Below are 18,604 nucleotides of genomic sequence, written 5' to 3' on the forward strand. Positions count from 1 at the left end.
ACCTTTGGCCTTTGCCGCGTGGGATTAGCCGAGCGGTCTAAAGGCGCTGCAGTCATGGACTGTGCGGCTGGTCCCGGCGGAGGTTCGAGTCCTCCCTCGGGCATGGGTGTGTGTGTTTGTCCTTAGGATAATTTAGGTTAAGTAGCGTGTAACCTTAGGGACTGATGACCTTAGCAGTTAAGTCCCATAAGATTTCACACACATGCGAATATGCCTTTGTTGAAGGTCTTCCTCTGCGAGAGACTTTCTGGCGGGTCTAGTAACGAAGAGGTCTCCCTGTTTTACGCCATGTACCACGGATGCACTATTTCAACACATTGTTATCTTTTTTAATCTCGGTTATGCATCCTTTATGGACTCACTTTTCAAGGTGCGTATAGGGGTGTTTCCTAAGATATTGTGTTGCTCTTGTTTAGCTTTTCTTATGTTAACGTGAATTGGTGTTACTATTTATTTATAATTTTGCGGTGCACTTGGAGATGGGCATAGGTCCTGACACGTAGTTGTGCTTTCCTTTACAGAAATAAATAAGTTTTAAAACTGTAGCGGATTTGATCATTGATGATGAATAACAGTTGCGGATGCCCCGTCAAGAGAAAACATTATCGTTCCATTCCGGAGAAACGTGATTTTTTTGCTGCGAAACAAGTGTTTGTTGGAAGACAAGTATAAAAAGTTACACGACTCGAACGCAGTACGCACAGAGCTTGCATAGTCCAATTAAAATTACTTGCCAATTGACGTCTGTCGCTTGCCGCTACAGTGTTGTCACGTCGGCTGCCGGCTACCACTCTCTTATAGGTGACGCACGAACAGGGCAGGTAGAGTGTGACGCAGCGCAATGATGGAAGCGGTCGCCGCGAGGTACGTCGAAAATGCGAGATGCTCTGTCCACTACTGATTTTGAGTGGCCAATGACAGAACTGCGGCAGACGACGCGTTTAATAGCCCCGAATTTAAACTCGTGTCCTAAGCTAACCACGAACTTGTGATGTGCAATGTATACCAGAAAACGGCTGTCAGCGATCTGCGTCGGAACTAAAATCACGACCGCTTTGTTCACGCCGATTAACGGTAACATTTAAAAGCAAACTAAAGACAGAAGAAGTTCATTTTCAGCGATAATAGCAAACAGTAATTTCTCGCTATTATTGATTATCTGGAAGTACCTTCACACAGGCTACACGAGCTGGCGCGTTACCAACCGATGAGCAGTCCTCGTTGGCATTTTGTTGCAGACTATAGCCGACACAGGCGGATTCCAGAAGAAAAAAGAATGAGAGGAAGAAAAATGAGATCAAATAAAAACGCCAGTACGATGATCTAAAATGAGGCGGAATGGAATTAGAAATTAAAAAATGCGTCTAGACCAAATAGTTGAATATAAATAATAATCATACTCTTTTGGTTAGATATACGAATAAAAAAAAAGGTCGTATGACGAGATTGGCCCCTACGACCTTCTACACGGCAGGTTAATGCGCTACGCCACAATACTGTATCAAATAGTTAAATCAACGACTGTGGTCACCCAGTCGCAACGATGAGTTGCAGCCTAGAAAAATCGGCTTCACGCAAAGTCGTGCGAAGCGTAACCGATGTAAGCCGATATCTGTGATTATGATAACTGTACGTGTGACGCTGAATCGCGTCTTGTGCGAAAGTATCCTGCAGTGTTTGGTTAGCGCTGTGTGGGAAACGTTTATTTAGAATGAGATTTTCACATTGCAGCGGAGTGTGCGCTGATATGAAACTTCCTGGCAGATTAAAACTGTAAGCCGGACCGAGACTCGAACTCGGTACCTTTGCCTTACGTGGGCAAGTGCTCTACCAACAGAGGTCCCGAGTTCGAGTCTAGGTCCGGCACACAGTTTTATTCTGCCAGGAAGTTTCATATCAGCGCACACTTCGCTGCAGAGTGAAAATCTCATTCTGGAAACATCCCCCAGGCTGTGGCTAAGCCATGTCTCCGCAGTATCCTTTATTTCAGGAGTGCTAGTTCTGCAAGGTTCGCTGGAGAGCTTCTGTTAAGTTTGGAAGGTAGGAGACGAGGTACAGGCAGAAGTAAAGCTGTGAGGACGGGGCGTGAGTCGTGCTTCTGCCAGGAAAAGGTCATGAGCTGTTTTTATGTTAACAGTGGTTTGTGTTGAGACAGATATGTTAATGTGCCCTTTGTTATCTTGTACAATGTTACCGCACTCAAGCACTAGGATGCTAGTCGTAGAACTAATGTCAATCATTGGTAGTGTCGCTATGCACAACGACTACGGTCGGCTGCTAGAATTAGCCCTATAAACTATTAGAGCGTATAATGTAAGCTGGAGTTATATTTGGAAATGATTGTCTCGTTTCCGAATCATGCATCAAATAATGATCCGACAGTCTTTGTTATATGATATTGTTAATGTTCTAACACTCTAATGATCGTATGTAACAGTGTTTCATCTGTTGGACATTCGTGTTAATAAATATATGGATCTTCGTTTGCACATGTAGGTTTGTTATTAATTTATTGTCGTATATATTGACTAGTTGCCTCATAAACGGTGCGATGCAGCACACTGTGGTGAGCGCCACCTATGGTGCGCGGGGTGCGGTACATCTGACGGCATTGCGCCCAGTATAACAGAGATAGTGGCGGGGGACGTACGGTGCCATATGTAATTTCACTTATGTTCGAAACACGCTTATATCTGTTGAAGTTATTTTATTGGTCATGACGCAACCGCTGGGTTAAGACATTTCTCATGTATTAGTGTGTATGTAATTAATATGTTATCATTTACGCCGGCCGGGGTGGCCGAGCGGTTCTAGGCGCTACAGTCTGGAATCGCGCGAGCGCTACGGTCGCAGGTTCGAATCCTGCCTCGGGCATGGAAGTGTGTGATGTCCTTAGATTAGTTAGGTTTAAGTGGTTCTAAGTTCTAGGGGACTGATGACCTTAGAAGTTAAGTCCCATAGTGCTCAGAGCCATTTTTTTTTTTTTTTTGCTATCACTTACGTAATTTTGAAGTTTATGTGTAGATTGTATCACTGGTCTAGATGTTATTTTGATCATTTTTAGGACTTCTGAAGAAGGCTATATTATTATAGCTGAAACCATGGTCAAGGTTTAAAATAAATATAATTTATTGCAACTGTGGGCTGTTTTTCATTCAGATACATCGAGACAGAGGCTCGTCTGTGTTTTGAAAGCAATATATGAAGACTTTCCTACTGGCTTGCTAGGCCTAACGCAAGGAAGGATTTTCTGTTGGGCTTGTCTCCCTTAGCCTTTGGAGTTTCTCCTCCACCACAAGGCAGTGGTTCCCTTCTCATTTAATCCCCAGAAAGGAGGGTTGCATCATCTGCCAGCTACGCCGTTCCTAAGTCTTCCTTCTCCACCGTGGCTGCCATTAAGGTCTTCACCCGTAACCCTGGGCATGGGTTCCGTGTTATACCCCACGGGATTGTTAAGAGGATGCATGGGCAGAGACTCCCCAAAATTATGGAAGAACTAAAGATGGATGGGAAAAGACCTAGAGGGCGCCCAAGAACACGGTGGAAAATGGGAGTGAGAATATCTGTTGAAAGGAGAGGTGTGACCTGGCAGCAAGTGGAGGAAGAAAAGTGGTGGGAGGACCGAGCCAAATGGAGAGGACTCGTCAGCACCCAGACCCGGCAGTAGCTGGAGCGGGATTCGGATATAGGTAGACATAGATAGATAGACATCGAGAAAGAATGCCGGACAAGGAATTAGAGGCGCACTGACCAACTGCAATAGTTCGTCAACGGCGAACGGTCCGGCTTTGACGGATTGGAGAAAACTAGCTTCAGCGCGTGAAATGTCAATTATCATGTAATTTTCATCGGACTATAGGATGCCTCCTTAGATTGTTGCTCCAATGCCGCTGCGCGACAGTTCGATAGGCTCTGAAACTTAGAACCTCAATTACTCGAAAATGCTTGAAATGCATCCATTACATCTGAGTGCTAAAACCACGGGAAATATCAAAACCTGTGATCCATTACATGCACGTTAAGCCGTCGGCACACAGACAGTGCATCCGAACGTTGAGCGTTGAGCGTGCCGAGTTTCTGACTTCATAGCGTGGAACAGCTCGTTCGGGAGTATTTCCGAACGTGCAGAGCAGTATCTGGCATGTCAGATATTCTGAGCGTGCGTTTGAGTGTTGACCAATGAGATGGCACAACGCCACCTACGTCACACGCAAGTCGTCTCCCTTCAGTACAGAGTTGTGAGGCGCCATATTGGCATTCATTTCAAACCTATATGTATACATGCCGTTTCTGAGCACCAGCAAATTGAGAATCACTGCAAAACCCGTTGTTAACTGTGTGATTCGTTCCAATAAAATAATGAGAAACATCATATTCTTGGCAAAAGAATTATTGTAACTTGCGTATTATGAGAGTAGGTTATTTGGAGGCAGCGACGCACTGCAGATCGACCCAAAATGCATTGTTCTTGGTAGAACTTGTTATAATTAAATTCCAATTAGTAACATATCTACGATTAAGGTTTTCAGCGAGGGGTAACATAATATGATTTGATACAAGGGGTGTGTTGTTGGTTTAGCGTAATGAGTAGCGTCATTGTCCTGTTATGAGTTACTTGTTAGAGCGGTGGCTCGCGTCTTGACATTTCCAATTTTTTTTTTCCTAACGTTCTCGTTTTTATTAGGTTCTGATACTTTATTATTAGTTTAATATAAGTATATACCAATATATGTTCACGTTTTTTTGAGGGGTGACTGTTCGACTGGCGTAATCTACAGGACAGCTTGCGCTACTTGTATAAAGATATTTTGCTCCTTTTTCTTTTATGCTTCGTAATTCACATGTTGCAAAGATTCTGCTAGTGTGTAGGAACAGTGATCAAGTAAGACTGAGTTTGGGCTTTTACTAAAATGTGGGAATGATGGAATAATGTTTATCTTATGCGGAGAAGTATTCCAAATTTGTACCGCACTGTTTTTAATGGAACTTTCATAAGCCTGTGTCCTTACTGATTGGACATGGTAATTCCGTTTCCGTGGACGATGGAGGAAATGTGCGTTTTAATAGAGCTAACGTGGGAATTTTACGCGTGCCCGTTGAGTAAACAGTGATTTACGAACTAGACATATATTGCGAAAAAAGCACCTAGTGTTAAGTGTTAACCCAGGTTTCGGCGTAGATAACTACACCTTCTTCAGAACAACAATAAAACCCACAACTGCGTAAGAAGACCTTTGTCAATGACTAAAAGAACACCATAGCTATACATTTACAAACGAAAAAGAAAAGGAAAACACAAATAGTACATATGTACAAAGTCAAACCCACTACTTAACTTAATGGTGTACGCTCCACCTCACACCGGCCTATGTTCGATGGGCCATGACCCGCCATAAACTGCACCTACAAACGGTCGCTCACTCACAAGCCTGACCCGCTATCTATGCACATGCGCAAGACAAGGGAAGTTACTTGAATGCACATGCGCATACGTATACGAGAAAGTTTATACATGGGTCGGGGCTAAATAGCCCATATACTCGCAACCGTGGATCAACGTATATCAAAAAATGAAGTGGATAGAACAAGAGTTGCTTACGCTACTAAAGAAACTTACATATGAAGCTACCTATGACAACAGGAGGAACCTAAAGCCAATGGTTAGCCTGGGGTGGGGGGCTGAGGGGACGTAATCTAAAGACGTCGTGGTAATAAAGATATAGGGATAAAACGTGAGGTGTTCAACGGGCTAAAATCACCTTCATCGTAAAAGGCAAATGAGGATAAAAAGAAAGATGAACAGCTTGACCAACCGCGCTCGCCAATCAGCGCGCGCATGTGATAATCCCCAGATCATCAGACTTACAAGTGCGAAGAACAAAGTGAAGACGCGAAACCTTCAAAAAAGGCCGGCCGGGGTGGCCGAGCGGTTCTAGGCGCTACAGTCTGGAACCGCGCGACCGCTACGGTCGCAGGTTCGAATCCTGCCTCGGGCATGGATGTGTGTGATGTCCTTAGGAGTTAGGTTTAAGTATTTCTAAGTTCTAGGGGACTGATGATCACAGCTGTTAAGTCCCATAGTGCTCAGAGCCATTTGAACCATATGAACCTTCAAAAAATTTTCTATTTCTTGGTAGGAGTTGGTCATTGAGGATATTGTTGTGGTGTCACCGCCAGACACCACACTAGCTAGGTGGTAGCCTTTAAATCGGCCGCGGTCCGGTAGTATACGTCGGACCCGCGTGTCGCCACTATCAGTGATTGCAGACCGAGCGCCGCCACACGGCAGGTCTAGAGAGACTTCCTAGCACTCGCCCCAGTTGTACAACCGACTTTGCTAGCGATGGTTCACTGACAAAATACGCTCTCATTTGCCGAGACGATAGTTTAGCATAGCCTTCAGCTACGTCATTTGCTACGACCTAGCAAGGCGCCATATTCAGTTACTATTTATATTGTGAATCATGTACCGTCAAGAGCGACGTTAATCATTAATGGATTAAAGTTAAGTGTTCCACCAGCTACGTCCGTTTTTCTAAATTCTAATTTTCTTATCCTGTTCCAGACCTCACGCCAGCCTGCGTGAGCTAAAACGCGTGCATTTCGGCCTCCTCTAGTAACACCGTGTTGGCTCTCCTGCCAACCACAACAATTGTCTTTAACATGTTGCAGATGCGTAAAGATCTGCATTTCTTCAAATACATCAAGTTTTAAGCCCTTAACCTCGGCATGAGGTAACTCGATATTAACTGGAGGGCTGGGCGCATGAGCCGTTTGCACAACGTGTTCCGCATAAGTAGAACCCTTAGTACCGTCACCACTTCTAGTAGGAATATGCTCTTTATACCTGACAAAGGTCTTTGTAGGCACTTGCGGGATTTATTGTTGTTGTGAGGAAGGTGTAGTTATCTACGCCGAAACCTGGGTTAACACTTAACCACTACGTGCTTTTTTCGCAATCGAGGCGGGTTTTTAGTTTTTGTTTTAATAAATTAACCAACGATTGCTGATGCGCTGCGATGTTGAAGGTTCTTAACACTTTCGCTGCGGCTGACGCTCATAAGCGTCAAAGCAAGCCACGAGCCAGTGCGGCTGACGCTTATAAGCGTCCACGCTCGCTGTCGGATTACTCAGTCTAGTTGCAGCGTTTAAGCTATCATCAAAGCGTGTAAACTTTTGTTTTGTGTGGTCAGTTATCGAATGTATATTGTTCGTAATGGCGGCTAATGAACCGACACCTGGTCCTTCCAATGTGAAAAGGAGCAGGAAAAGTGTTAAATTGACAGAGGAGCAGTTACTTAGTGTAGTAAACGACAGTGATTTTGTGTGCAGTGAGGACGAGGCATACCAAGGAGATTGCCATTCAGAGGGTGCAGAAGAATTGCAGAGTGATGATAGCGTGGAATCACAGCTTTCGAATCTGTTTCGTGACAGTTCCGCTACTAAACTGACGACCTCTAACAGAGTCAATCTTAAAAATGCGGATTTGAAGTAAATATAATTTCAGATGAATCCAGTTTCCTTTTCCCTTTTTTTCCCTTCATAAGAATTTGCGCTTTGGAATCCAAATTTTTCCTGAATGCTGTGGATTTGGTGCTTGTTTGAGTTGTAGTTGTTGTGGATTGGCAGGAGCCAACCCACGGAGTTTGGAGGAAGCCGAAAGGCACGCGTTTAAGCTCACGCAGGCTGGCGTGAGGTCTGGAACAGGACAAGGATTTTAGACTTCAGAAAAAAGGTGGTACTTGGTGGAATACTTAACTTTAATCCATCAATGTCGAACGGAGCCCCTGTCTGCACACCATTCACAATATCAACAGCAACTGAACATGGCGCCCTGCCAGGCCGCAGCAAACGACGCAGCTGAAGGCCACGCCAACTACCGTCTCGGCAATCGAGAACGCATTTTGTCAGTGAACCATCGCTAGCAAAGTCGGCTGCACAACTGGGGCGAGTGCCAGGACGTCTCTCTAGACCTGCCGTGTGGCGGCGCTCGGTCTGCAATCACTGATAGTGGCGACACGCGTGTCCGACGTATACTAACGGACGGCGGCCGATTTAAAGGCTACCACCTAGCAAGTGTGGTGTCTGGCGGTGACACCACAGTAGTTTTTGTTACATTATCAACAAATCACGAACATTTGAATGACGCCTGTTACCCCTATAGGTGTCAGACAGCAAACAGACTTTAAAACATGACCACAATACAGTGTAATTTTTCCTCCCAACTATGTAATTATGTGGTTATGTAGTTCTCAATTTGTTCAAGCAATCAATCATTCATAATAGGAAACACAGTCATAACTCGCTCAAAATGATTCAGAAATTTTACTTGTTAGAATGAAATCAGGCGATGATTCTTCATCTCTGCAGGCTCGTGCTTTGCGGCAGTCTGGTAATCTGTACAAATAAAATGCCTCGTAATTTTGGGAGCGTTGTATAATCAGTCGGGAAACCTCAGATCAAGCGGATATTTGGCTTTGATGAAGTTTAACCTTCCGAAGAAGTAATGGAGGTCTTGGATTATTAAATGCAAGTTCGTATCCAGTCTTTCGGAAGTTCCCTTCTAATTAACAACTATGAAATATATCGATGAATATCATTAATTCCCAAATGTCAAATAATGTAAATTGTTACACACCTTTTGTATGAAGGAGCAATATATATATCCCTTTTTAATATATATATATATATATATATATATATATATATATATATATATATATATATATATATATATATATATATATATGTTTCCCTTTTAACCGTACAATTTCGTATCAGTTATCTTTTGTCATAAATCTCAATATTCAGATTACAATTCTTCAAACAATGCTGAGGCTAATCGGCACGAAGACAATCTCGGAAGCTTTTTTCTAACAACCACCAGAGAGAGTACTACAAAGAATAACTATGCTCTCATGGCATAGCTATTGTGTGAAACTACTTTGCGCATGGATTCTGCGAGTATGAAGACAGAAAATTAGTAAACGTCATTCAAGGGTAGAATTGTATCAGAATAATTCATCGAATATAAAGAGATATTACAACAGTCGAAGCTTATTTGAAGTAACGCATCTAAGGTGTCATCATTAAGTCGGTATAGAACATGATCCTACAGATCTTACAAGGTCTTGACTTCAGCCTGCATCTCAGGTGTGCTTAGGAGCGTCAGCTCCGAGCGGTACCTGCCGTTTCAGAGTGTTACCGGCCCGCACTTACACGTTGCCGGGCCGCACTGGAGAGTTGCGCGCCTGCACCGATGCCGCAGCGAAAGTGTTAAACTAGAAATATCCCTCAACTGCCGCTGAAGTGCGTTGCGATCGCGTATACCACGTTGGGGCCCACGTACCGTATGCACAAATCGCATGGTACTAGAGATGGGCAAACTCGTTCATCCTTGGGAACTAGTTCACTACTGATGGTTCTTTTTTGGGAACCGTTCATTTTTACTCGTTCACCGTTCATTTGTGATTCTTATGGAAACTAGTAGTGTAGATGACTGAAGGATGGAGGGCACCAAGAGGGGGCACTTGCTTCCTCCCCCCCCCCCCCCCCCCCGGAGTATAGAGTTTTTATTCATTACAGAATTCTTACACACTTTTAGAAGTAATTTCTGTGATTCTGCAAAACCTCTCGTTTAGCCAACTGTAGTGTTGTGTGGCTGGTCGCAGGGAAATAATATAGGTTGGCGCACGGAAAACCGGCCCCGAGTACAGACTGCTCGCCAATTACGGACGATGTGTTGCCCGTTACGAGCAGATATAACAAACAGAAAAAGCATGTAATAATTAGGCAGAGAAGAAATAACAAGCTAATGCAAGCAACAATGGCGAAACAATCGATGACGATGTGTAGAGAGCTGGAGAAAAGAACATGAATATCTCGCGCGACGCGCATGGGCTGCAGCACGTGTAAATCTTGTAAACCTGTTGGTGGCTGTTTCCCAACTTAATAGACCACAAGTGTCTTGTATAAAATTTTTCGTTTCGACTTCCACTACATAGCTATGCTACGTTGTAAACAATAATCGTTTACACCCTATATATACTTCGCGTTGTCTCTTAAGTTCATAGGCGAAGTACACTTTATGGAAACATAAATAAAATATGGTTTTCTCATCATACTTGCATTATTAAAGTTAATGTAGCAATAATAATAATAATTAAGTTCGCGTGATAAAATTTTTGGTTTAAAAGCACCTTCTGAACAAATGTTTTTGAGATAATAAGTAAATACGATTTTATGGCAATCTATGTCGTTTCAAATGGAGAGGCACCGCTTTTCCTACTGAGCCAAAATGACCCACAACCCACTTTTTTTTTTTTTCAAAGAAACCAAACTAACAGGTAAGGCAAACTGGGAACAACCAAACTTAAAATAATTAGAGCCTTCCTAAATGTAATGTTTTGTATATAAAAGATACACGAAAATCGTTTTATATGAATTTTCTTCCACTAAAAATTAAGCAAATTATTGAAATTCAGTTGCTAAATCAAGTCGCTGAAACCAAAAAATACATGAATAAAAAAAACTTACTTGTTAGAAGTATGTCTTCTGCTGTTCATCGCTATAATGAAGTGAGCTGATATGCCCTTTTGTTACCTGAAAAGACGTACCTATTACATACAACGTAGTTTTTATGTAATTTACGTTACTATAAAATACTTTTTGATTACCAGGCGTGGACTCTGAATAGCCAGACCCAAGTGCAAGAACAGTTTGGAACACATGTAAAATGGGCGAGCGCAGCGAACGAAACGAACAACTGGATACTGAACAACTAGGAGCAGTCGGCAGTGGAACTGATACAGGTGGTCATGCTAAGAACGACGAGTGCGGCCGAGGGAGACCGAGACCGAGACCGAGACTGAGACGAGCACGCGACCGAGGCTGGAACGAGAACTGCCGAAGTGACCGCCGCGACCGAGGTGAACTAGTGAACTATGAACCGATCGTTCCTCGTTCCCGGGAACTGTAAGTAGACCGCCGCGACCGAAGTGAACTATGAACCGATCGTTCCTCGTTCCCGGGAACTATAAGTAGACCACTGCGACCGAAGTGAACTATGACCCGATCGTTCCTTGGAATTCGTTCCTCGGTCCTTTCGTTCATCTTGGTGAACCCGTTCCTTTGCACCCGTTCGTTCGCGAACTACGCATCTCTACATGGTACCTGAGCGTTCAGCAGCACGTTGAAGTTACAAGGGAACCTCCCCATCGCACCCCCCCCCCCCCTCAGGTTTAGTTATGTTGGTACAGTGGATAGGCCTTGAAAAACTGAACACAGATCAATCGAGAAAACAGGAAGAAGTTGTTTGGAACTATGAAAAAAATAAGCAAAATATACAAACTAAGTAGTCCATGCGCAAGATAGGCAACATCAAGGACATGTGAGCTCATGAGGGCCGTGGTCCCGTGGTTAGCGTGAGCAGCTGCGGAACGTGAGGTCCTTGGTTCAAGTCTTCCCTCGAGTAAAAAGTTTAATTTTTTTATTTTCAGACAGTTGTCAAAGTTCAGGCACTCACACATAATCAACTTCGCTCTCCGAAATTCCAGGACATGTTCAGATTTGCTTGGACATATGCAGGATTTGACGGTCTACACACGGACAAATTTGAAAACGTTAAAAACATGTTTTGACAGAACACAGGGAAAACTGTGCGACTGTGAAACTGTTGCATTCATTTGTTGCAGTTTATGTGACAAACTCTTATTTTTTCATCATTTTTTGGGAGTGATTATCACATCCACAAGAAAACCTAAGGGCAGAAGAATCTTTTTACCCATTCGCCAAGTGTACGAGTTAGGTGGGTCGACAAAATATTCCTGTCATGTGACGCACATGCTGTCACCAGTGTCGTAGAGAATATATCAGACGTGTTTTCCTGTGGATCAATCGGTTGATCTATGACCTTGCGATCAAATGTTTTCGGTTCCCATTGCAGAGGCACGTCCTTTCGTCTACTAATCGTACGGTTTTGCGGTGCGGTCGCGAAACACAGACACTAAACGTATTACAGTGAACAGAGACGTCAATGAACGAATGTACAGATGACAACTCTGCGAAAATAAAGTAAACTTTTCACCTGAGGGAAGACTTGAAGCAAGGACCTGTCGTTCGGCAGCCGCTCATGCTAACCACGGGACCACGGTGCTCCTGGGCTCACAGTAACCTTGATGTTGCATATCTCGCGCATGGACTACTGAGTTTGTATATTTTGCTCATTTTTTTTATAGTTCCACACAACTTGTTCCTGTTTTCTCGATTGATCTGTGTTCAGTTCTTCAAGGCATATCCACTGTGCCAACTTGTAACTAAATTTGAGGGGGGTGCGATGGGGAGGTTCCCTTGTTAACGTTCGACAGCACGGCCCGTGTGCCGACGGCTTTACCCTCGTGAGCCAGTTACACGTACGTCGCTCAGCTGCTCTTCGCGGAAGCGTTCGGCGACAGGAGCGCGGCGGTCCAGCGGCCGCCTTCCCCTCCGGTGCGCCCCACTCGCGGCCGCATTAGCGGAATATCGCGCGGGCGGCGGGGCGCATGCGCGGCTGCGCCCCGCGACGTCCAACAAGTGTGTGTGCGCGCGCGCGGGGGTTGGCGGCTGTGCGGGCGAGGCGGGCAGCCGCGGGCACGTGCGCCGGCCACGTGCGGCCCGCGGCCTCGGCGCCGCCGCCTCCGCCTGGCGCAGTCTGCCGCCAGCCGGGAGCTCACCAGCACCACCGACCACCAGCCGCCCACTGCGCTGAGTATCGTTGCTGCCGCATGTAAACACCTTGTCTGGCTCTCGCTTCTGCCCGCACACCCCGCGCGCGCCCCCCGCCTAGCGCGAGCGCCTTCCTTCTGTAGGCGAGGGCACCCCCGCCTGCCGCCGGCCCACGGTCCGCTTGTTCTGTCCCGAAGGTGCCCAGAGGCGGAGGCCGAGTAGCGACTGCGCGCCCGCCGACGCCCCGCTGCAGGCATTGCAGGCCCGCTCGACAGCTATGGCGAGGCGCAGTGGCGCCCCCGCACGCCGATGAGTTTCCCGGGCCGGCTGACCGGCCACGTCTGGGACTGCTACTACGACGTGAAGGCGGCGGCGTACGCGCCGCTGGTGGTGGAGCAGCACGACGTCGTGGGCGCCGGCTCTGGTGCCGCCTACGCCCACTGGGGGCCGCCGCAACAACAGCAGCAGCAGCAGCAGCAGCCGCCGCAGCACAACCACAGCCACAACCACAACCACCAGCCGCCGCCGCAGCACCACCAGCAGCTGCTCTGGGCCGCTAGGCAGCAGCACCACGTCGAGCAACAACAGCAGCAAGAGCAACAACAGCAGCAACAGCAACAGCAACAGCACCAACAGCAACAACAACAACAACAACAACAGCAACAGCAGCAGCAGCAGCAGCAGCAACAACAACAACAACAGCCGCCTCCTCCTCCCAAGAGATTTTTGCTTCAAGGTAACAGCAGCAGTCTTGCTTTTGATGAACTTCTCATGTTTCACAAGCTGCGACATCGTCGCGAAAAAACAGTGACCCGTATATGTAATAAGTTTCCTTTAATTTATGTCTATCGTTACAAACTTTTTGTTAACAGATTACCGGTTTCGGTCTTTAATGACCATCATCAGATCTGTTTCATGAAACCGGCAATCTGTTAACAAAAAGTCTGTGTCCAGAATGAGATTTTCACTCTGCAGCGGAGTGTGCGCTGATATGGAACTTTCTGGCAGATTAAAACTGTGTGCCGGACCGAGACTCGCACTCGGGACCTTTGCCTTTCGCGGGCGAATGCTCTGCCAACTGAACTACCCAAGCACGACTCGCGCCCCGTCCTCACTGCTTTACTTCTGCCAATACCTCGCCTCCTACCTTCCAAACTTTACAGAAGCACTCCTCCGAACCTTGCAGAACTAGCACTCCTGAAAGAAAGGATATTGCGGAGACATGGCTTAGCCACAGCCTAGGGGATGTTTCCAGAATGAGATTTTCACTCTGCAGCGGAGTGTGCGCTATTATGAAACTTTCTGGCAGATTAAAACTGTGTGCCGGACCGAGACCTGCAGTCGGGACCTTTCCCTTTCGCGGGCAAGTGCTCTGCCATCTGAGCTACCCAAGCACGACTCACGCCCCGTCCTCACAGCTTTACTTCTGCCGGTACCTCGCCTCCTTGTGACCATAGACGTAAATTAAAGGAAACTTAGAACTTCTCATGGTCAGGGCTCACAGTCATGTAGAATTTTCTGAAGGATGTCAAATTCGCCGTTGACTGTAGAAATTATTTATTTCACTATTGCAGTTTCAGCTTTTGAGCCATTTTCAAGTGGTTCTGAGATTTTCTTCAGCACACGCCAGACTTCAAAATTCTCCGATATTTATGCGCGTCACCGTCAGAAATATGTCTTTTCACTCAAAATGGTTCAAAGGCCGAAACTGCAATAGTGAAATAAGTAATTTCTACAGTCAAGGGCGAATATGATGTCCTTAAAAGCCTCGCTTTTCTTCGTATTACTTCCTTCGTATTTGCGCATGGGGCGTTCGCACTTTACAAGAAGTTTGACATTAAGATTTTAAGGAAAGCTGCGCTTCAGCAACAATGCATGCAACAGCTTCAGTGGATTGAAAATACCAGCCATCCATTTGCAAAATACAGTTCTACTGAACTTCGTCCATGGTTTCGACAATTTTAAAACTTTTTCATAAGGTATTATACGTAGAACCACATATTATCTACAGAGTGCTCCACAATTCACGTTACAAGCATGTGGAGGTTGTAGAGGGGACGTAATAGCTCAAGTTTTAAACAGAAACCCATGTTCGGAAACGTTATCCAGCGACGCTACAAAGCGTCAAAGTTATAAGCGCCGGCGCCCTTAAATGTATGTATATTCTGGGTGATGAAGCGATGATTTTACAATCTTTCAGAGATGATGGAGATGGATAAATGTATCAGTCGGGTGTACGTGTCCCTCTGCCGAATACGAAGGAGTCGGAAGTTATAAATAAAAGCCGTTCGCATATCTCTGACAGTGGAATACACGTATTGGTACTGTTGTTGCTAAGACTGTAGGGTAACCAACTTTGACAGGTGGTAGTATGGACCAAAACAGGAAGAAATGTCCAGTAAAGATGAGCGCTAAAATGCATACTTGATAAGCTGTGAGCACTTGTTCATCTTCACTACTGTGGAACACATCTCCTCAACTGAATATATGCTCATCGCCCTTCATCCCCTGTTTACTGGACATTTTCTCCTGTTTTGGTCCACACTACCACTTCTGAAAGTTGCCCACCCTACAGTCTTAGCAACAACAGCACTAGCACACGTATTCCACTGCTACAGATAGCAGAACGGTTTTCGCTTATATCTTTCGACTCGTTCGTTTCCAGTACAGGGAGCCTTACCTCAAATTGATACATTCACCCTTCTGGATCATCCTAGAAAGATTGTAGCATCATCACGGACTCATTCTGTATATATATTTAGAGGCACCGGCGCCTGTATCATTGATGCTCTGTTGCGTCATTGGATGACGTTTCCGTATAGGCGTTCCTATGTAAAGCTTGATCTACTAAGTCGCCCCTCTAGAAGTGTGTAAAATGAATTGTGAAACACCCTGTATGTCCCACACGGGAGTCGTTGAATCAATCTAGTACATGTGCCTGCCGTCCATTTAATCACCATTTAAAATAAATTATTTCGAAACAGTAGCTCTCTATTGTAGGGCGTCTTAAAACTTTTTAAAATACGCACTGTTGACGAAGGATCCAACAACGTGTAGTGTACCACTTGAAAACTTGTATTTATACAATCTTTCAACTGACACCCTACATGTTGTTCGAATCATTGTCAAACATGTGGTATTTAAAACGTTGTAAGACAAACCCCTAACAGACAACTACTACTTTTAAGCCACATATTTAAATGGTGATTAAGTGGATGACACGCACATGCACTAATCAACGACTCCCGCACCGGATGTAGATAATATGTGATGCTACGTACAATGTGATTTGGAAAAGACAGTTTTAAAACTGTTGAACTCATGGGAAAAGTTCACTATACCTGTATTTTGCAATTGGTTGGCTGTTATTTCCAGTCCATTCAAATCTGACATTTCTTTCCATTTCGGCTGCCACAGACGCGAATTTATTGATAGGAACTCCATTTTTCACCACCTGTTTACTTCAGACGATCAGCTAATTTCGGCGGTGTGCCATTTTCAAGTGTTTACTCATGTCCTCAGTCAGGCTGTATGAGTATACATAATTTAAATGACAGGCGTACACTGTATGAATCCAAATAAGGCGACTTTAAAATAACGAGGAGTAAGCACTTGAAAATGACACCTGCGAGGTGAGCTGAACAACTGACGTACGAGGGCATGCTGAAAATGCCTCCGAATTTTTTATGTGAAAACTCGTGCAGTTTTTAAGTAAAACAAACGTTATCGCCATTCTGCATCTTTATATGTCTACATATTTGACCGAGCGAGGGGGCGCAGTGGTTATCTCACTGGACTCGCATTCGGGACAACGATGGTTCATAACCGCGTCCGACCATCCTGATTCAGGTTTTCCGTGACTTCCCTAAATCGCTTCAGGCAAATGCCGGGGTGGCTCCTTTAAAGGGCACGGCCGACTTACTTCCCAAATCCGATGGCACCGATGACCTCGCTGTTTGGACTCTTCCCCCAAATCAACCAATCAACCTTCATATTTACAGCGCTCTGCCGCTAGAGGGGTCTGAATTTTAGCGTGTAACTCGGCGGTGTGTAACTGTCCGTGCGGAGAAACAGCGTCCGGCGCTGCCAACCTCGCCGTTGACTGCCCGTAAACTCCAAAACCAAACACACACATAGAAACAGCTTGCTGTAATCGAGTTTCGAATTAGATCCGTTGGTCCCCACATCGAGCACACTCTCCTTCGGTGTGACTACGTCAGATCACACTCGAGCACTGCGATATCTGCCGCAATCCGACGCCTTGGGTTCATTGGCATCCAGTCATCCTCCATACAGTCCCGACATCAGCCCATTCCATTTTCGTCTGTTTCCAAAACTCAAAGAACATTTTCGAGGACTTCGCTTTGACGGCGATGTAGCAATGCAAGCAGAGGTTGGGGTTATGTCACCGTCCACAAAGTCAAACATTCTACAGTGACGGTATCAGCAAAATGGTCTCTCGTTGAGAGAATTATGGTCCTCGCCAGTTTGACTTCCTTGAGAAGTAAATATGTAGACTCGAAAAATAAACATGTAGAATGTAATATCGGATGTTTCATTTAAAAGCTGTAAGAATTTATACATAAAAAATTCGTAGCCGTTTCTTTTCAACACGTCCTCGTAAATAGATGACTACAAACATAATAAAGTAAAGTTGGGAAATGGAAATTTCTTATAATAAATTAACAAGTTCAACTGGAGCACGCGATCTTTCGGCAATAAACTCTCGTATTTATAAATGTCTCGAGCAAATTTGATAAACTACAGCAAACGTGTTTCGACTCTAGATCGTCATCAGTATAAGAGTTCTGTATCTTGTTACGTCATAAAATACCACAAACAAATGACGACAATGAGCGTTTATTATCACTTCATATTTCTTTCGTATCAAGATACTGGTTTTTAATTCTGATGATGATCTATAGAGTCAGAACCGGTTAACTGTACTCTATCAAATGCTATCGAGACGTTTATGAATAAAAGTGTTCGTGATTTATGCTCGCTTACTAACTACATCGACCTGCTTCTTAAGCAGCGCTTCAGTGTTCTACTTTCCAGTAAACCTCGTAGTTCGACCGTTTCGAGTGGTGTTTACGAGAGGTAGTCAGACTTTTAAATATAACCTCGAAAAAAAATCAGGTTTTCGATCTCGAAAATTACCTCCTCGTCTTTCTGGAAATGCGTACCACGTAATGATTTCTCCAGGCGAAGAAAGAAGAATAATTCACTGGCCGCCATAACAGGAGAGCAGTGGGGGAGGCAGAATTTGATGGACCAAAGAAGCAGCAAGTATCTCTCATGAGCAAAATGAGCTAGGGCTGGAGCACACTGCTACCTCTCTTATGTTCAAAAGTCGCGCAAGACCTGAAACTAACCCGTGGCTGATTTTCACTCCTTCAGTATCTCCTCGATTGTGATACTCCGATATTCGAGCAGCAGAACTTCCACTTCTCTTGCGGTTGCCATTTCTTCACAGTGCAACAATCTGTCACTTCTTCGTCATTGTGACTTGTAAGGCCACACTGGTACCGTGTGCGCCACCCAACCGCTGAGCATTACGATGGGGAATTTCCACCAACTTAGCACGGCTTGTCCAACGTTATTCCCGTTCAAATGGGGAAAACGAGGTACCGTTTGATACTTGACTTCATTAGTGGGTAGCGCCACTTTGTTTTCGCCTCGTTCGCGGTGTGATACATTACTGGGCGGTTTTCAGTGTATACCAGAACTGCAGACATACACCAGGAAACAAACAATAACAAATTACGTAACTTCATTACCACGAATTATTAATCACAAGTTTATCATTACCGCTAGTGTTGACGTCAACAGTATACTAACTCTCACAATGCACACTTTCACAGCCATTGTTTACTCCAGCTAAAACTTCCTGGTTGAAAGG

At 44.9% G+C, this 18,604-nt stretch overlaps 1 protein-coding gene across 1 annotated transcript in view; it reads left to right on the forward strand.

The window, feature by feature from the left end:
• Window positions 1-12,705: 12,705 nt before the first annotated feature.
• Window positions 12,706-18,604, forward strand: part of LOC126259739 (thyrotroph embryonic factor-like) — a 641,028-nt gene continuing 635,129 nt past the window's right edge. The window contains exon 1 of the mRNA XM_049956725.1: window positions 12,706-13,438. Coding sequence (XP_049812682.1) covers window positions 13,012-13,438 — 427 coding nt within the window. The 5' untranslated portion in view covers window positions 12,706-13,011. The remainder of the gene's footprint in view (window positions 13,439-18,604) is intronic.

Source organism: Schistocerca nitens, chromosome 5 (genome assembly GCF_023898315.1).
Source record: "Schistocerca nitens isolate TAMUIC-IGC-003100 chromosome 5, iqSchNite1.1, whole genome shotgun sequence".
NCBI lineage: Eukaryota > Metazoa > Arthropoda > Insecta > Orthoptera > Acrididae > Schistocerca > Schistocerca nitens.